General features: G+C 65.9%; 1 protein-coding gene across 1 annotated transcript in view; it reads left to right on the top strand.

Annotated features, from left to right (window-relative positions):
* The window catches only part of NCLN (nicalin), a gene marked incomplete at its 5' end in the record, with an annotated part of 12,298 nt that overhangs the window by 5,573 nt on the left and 3,677 nt on the right, over positions 1-3,048 (top strand). Inside the window, 2 exons of the mRNA XM_021707735.1 lie at positions 657-751; positions 1,391-1,563. Of these exons, the coding sequence (XP_021563410.1) occupies positions 657-751; positions 1,391-1,563 (268 nt within the window). The remainder of the gene's footprint in view (positions 1-656; positions 752-1,390; positions 1,564-3,048) is intronic.

The following is a 3,048-nucleotide window of genomic DNA, read 5'->3' as shown; positions in this document are numbered from 1 at the left end:
AGACTGGAGTGCAGTGGCCGCTCCTGGCCACCGCAGCCTCGACCTGCTGGGCTCCGGCGATCCTTCCGCCTCAGCCTCCCAAGTAGCTGGAGGCATGTGCTACCACGCCCGGTTGATTTTTTGATTTATTGTAGAGGTGAAGCCTTGGTCCCCAGGCAGGTCTCAAACCCGCGGGCTCAGGCAATCCACTCACCTCAGCCTCCCAAAGGTGCAGGAGGCAAGAGTTTTTTTACAGGTCAGCGAAGAGACAGGCTTTTGTAAAATCACACATTACTGATCACAGCTATTTAAAAGTTTTTTTAAAAATTTTTAGTTACATTAAGGCTTACAAGAAATTGCAGACCAGGATGAGGGCAAGCCTCCTGGCTGGGTTCGCTCCTCGCGTGAACAGTGAGGTGGGGTGTTCGTGGTCCAGGAGTAAGGGTCAGGCGCCGAGCGGAGATCTCACGGTGCAACGAGCAGAAGGGCCTCCGGTGGATTTCAAGAGAGGGTGGTCCTGGGACTGACCCTGGCATCGCGTCGTGCCCCAGCTCGTGTGGTCACGTCTCTCCCTGGGCTGGTTTGCTCCGACCGCGCGCCAGCCTGGGTGTCGACGCTGAGGGCTGGCCCTGGCCGGAGCCAGGTGGGAAGAGGGCTGACGTGTGTGTCCCCCCCAGTGCTGCTACACACAGCCACCGCCAATGGCTTCCAGATGGTCACCAGCGGGGCCCAGAGCAAGGCCGTGAGCGACTGGCTCATCACCAGCGTGGAGGTGAGTGCCTGGCCGCGGCCCAGCCGCCGCGGCACCCCAGTGCCCACGGGGGCCCTGGCAGGCCTCGCTTGCCACCTGGCTTGCCGAGAGCCCTCCAGGGACGCCCGTGACGGCCGGTTGGCCCCACCGGCCCCGGTGTGTCCTGCCTCCGTGAGCCCCGGCTGGCCACCCGCTGCAGTTGCCCCACCCGGGAGGCCTTTGCACAGGCAGGGCCCTTCCCGGAAGCTCGGGGGTCCTTCCTGTCCGCTCAGACCTAGCAGTGAGGAGGGCTTGGGGGGGACGTCCTGGGGCCTCCTCTCTAAGAAGACCTTGGGAGGACTCAGAGCAGGATGCTGGAGGTGGGCTCGGTCGGGGAGTCCTCGGCCGCCGCCTCTGATGCCTCGGGGTGGGGCCTGCTCACCTTTCTGGAGGAGAGCTCGCCTGTGTCCGTCCCCTTCTGGGTCTTCAGCCCCGTGGGCCTGAGCAGGCGGGTCCCTCTCGGCCCTGGGGAGGCCCCGGGGAGGCTGACGTCTCGCTGGGCACCAGGTGCTGAGGTGCTGGCGTGAGGGCGGGACGGCCCGTGTGGTTCGAGGGGTCTCCTGCCCCAGAGGCGGCCTGGGCCATCCCGGGCATCCAGCGCTCACGGACGTCTCTCCGCAGGGGCGGCTGACAGGGCTTGGCGGCGAGGACCTGCCCACCATTGTGCTCGTGGCGCACTACGACGCCTTCGGAGTGGCCCCTGTACGTGTGCGCGCCACCAGCCCCGGGATGGTGCCCACCCACCCGGCGGCCCCTTCCTGCCATCTCACTCTGGGCCCCCAGGCGGCAGCATTGTGTGGCTGAGACCTGCCTCCGGGGGGTGTCTCCCAGACAGGGTCCCAGGCGCAGGGGTGGCCAGCCCAGGGTGTCCTTAAAGGCCACCCGGGCATGGTGACCCACTGGGAGGACTCCTGGGATTCCGGGTGGTTGTCCTTGCGGAGTCAGCGAGGGGTGCGGTGCATGGCGTGAGAACCCAGGCCCGGCTTCTAGAACCTTCTCCCGTGGAGTCTCACAGGACCCGTTCATCCCCTGGCAGCAAGCTGGGACACACGTGAAACTGTGTCCTCAGGGCAGCGCTGGGCACCTGGGGGCTGGTCAGGCGGCCCTGCTCTGCCCTGCCGAGTCCAGACCCAGAGGCGAGCAGGGTCAGGCACAAGCGGCGTTGGTTTGCAGGGGCTGGGCCAGGGTCCCACGTGCAGCCTTAGGCCTGCAGTGCCCACTCAGGCCTGACGCTGGGCGTGGTGGGTCAGGGCCTGGCCAGGGCAGATGCTGCCGGCTTCCCAGGAGAGTCTTCCTCTGAGCCTAGCAGGGAGGGGATGGCATGTGCACCGCTGCCCCCGGGCTCGCTGCCTGGCATGGCTGGGCCTGAGCCAGGGCCGAGGCTGCCCGCCTGGAGGGCCAGCCCCGTCCTGGGGCTGCGGGGCCGCTGGCGCTGGGCAGGCAGTGGAGGGCGGGGCTCAGCCCCTGCCCCATTCTCAGGCCCAAGAAGCCTTGGGAGGCATCTCTGGGCATGGAGGTGCTTGCGTTCTCGTGTCACTTGGGAGTCGCCCTTTTAAACGGATGGCTCAGTGGCTTTTAGCAGGGAGCCGTGAGACTGTCCCCCCAGGAGGAAGCCCATCCTCAGCCATCACCCACGAGGCCCCAGCCTGGCTCTGTGGACTGGCCTGTTCTGGACGTTTTGTAGCGATGGGGTCGCAGTGTGTGTCCTCTAGGGGCCAGGTAGCTCACCGAGTCGGCGTCGCCCTGAGTCTCAGCGCCATCGCTGGACCCTGACCTGCCGTGGCCTTGGGGCGGCCCCAGCCGTTGTGTTCATGGGCTTTTTCTCTCCCTAAGAGCCAACTGTGCCCCTGCTGAGAATGTCGCTTCAGTTTTGCTTTTTACTTACCTGTTTTTTCCAGTTGGGGGTTCACTCTGTCGCCCAGGCTAGAGTGCAGCGGCACCACCGTGGCTCACCGCAGCCTCAACCTCTTGGGCTCATGCGATTCTCCTGCCTTGGCCTCCTAGCATGCTGGGATTACAGGTGTGAGCCACCACACCCAGCTGAGACTGTCGCTTTAGAACACAGCGTACAAAAATCGTGCTGGCCCGTCTCCCCGCAGCCGGGCACGCGGGTAGCCGAGCTGGGTGGATGCCACCCGGACAGAATCGGCCAGCCAGGACCTGGCCCCGGGCTCAGTGCAGTGTCCCCTGGGCACAGGCAGGGCCGCCGTGAGTGGGAGAGCCCTGGGCGCATCCGTCAGCTTGAGGTCCTGTGGCGGGGGAGGGGCAGGGTGACGCGG

Source organism: Carlito syrichta, unplaced genomic scaffold, assembly GCF_000164805.1.
Source record: "Carlito syrichta isolate Samal-C Ts95f unplaced genomic scaffold, Tarsius_syrichta-2.0.1 Scaffold123638, whole genome shotgun sequence".
Lineage (NCBI taxonomy): Eukaryota > Metazoa > Chordata > Mammalia > Primates > Tarsiidae > Carlito > Carlito syrichta.
The sequence above is the reverse complement of the archived record's forward strand: the minus strand, read 5'-3'. Positions and strand labels throughout refer to the sequence as shown.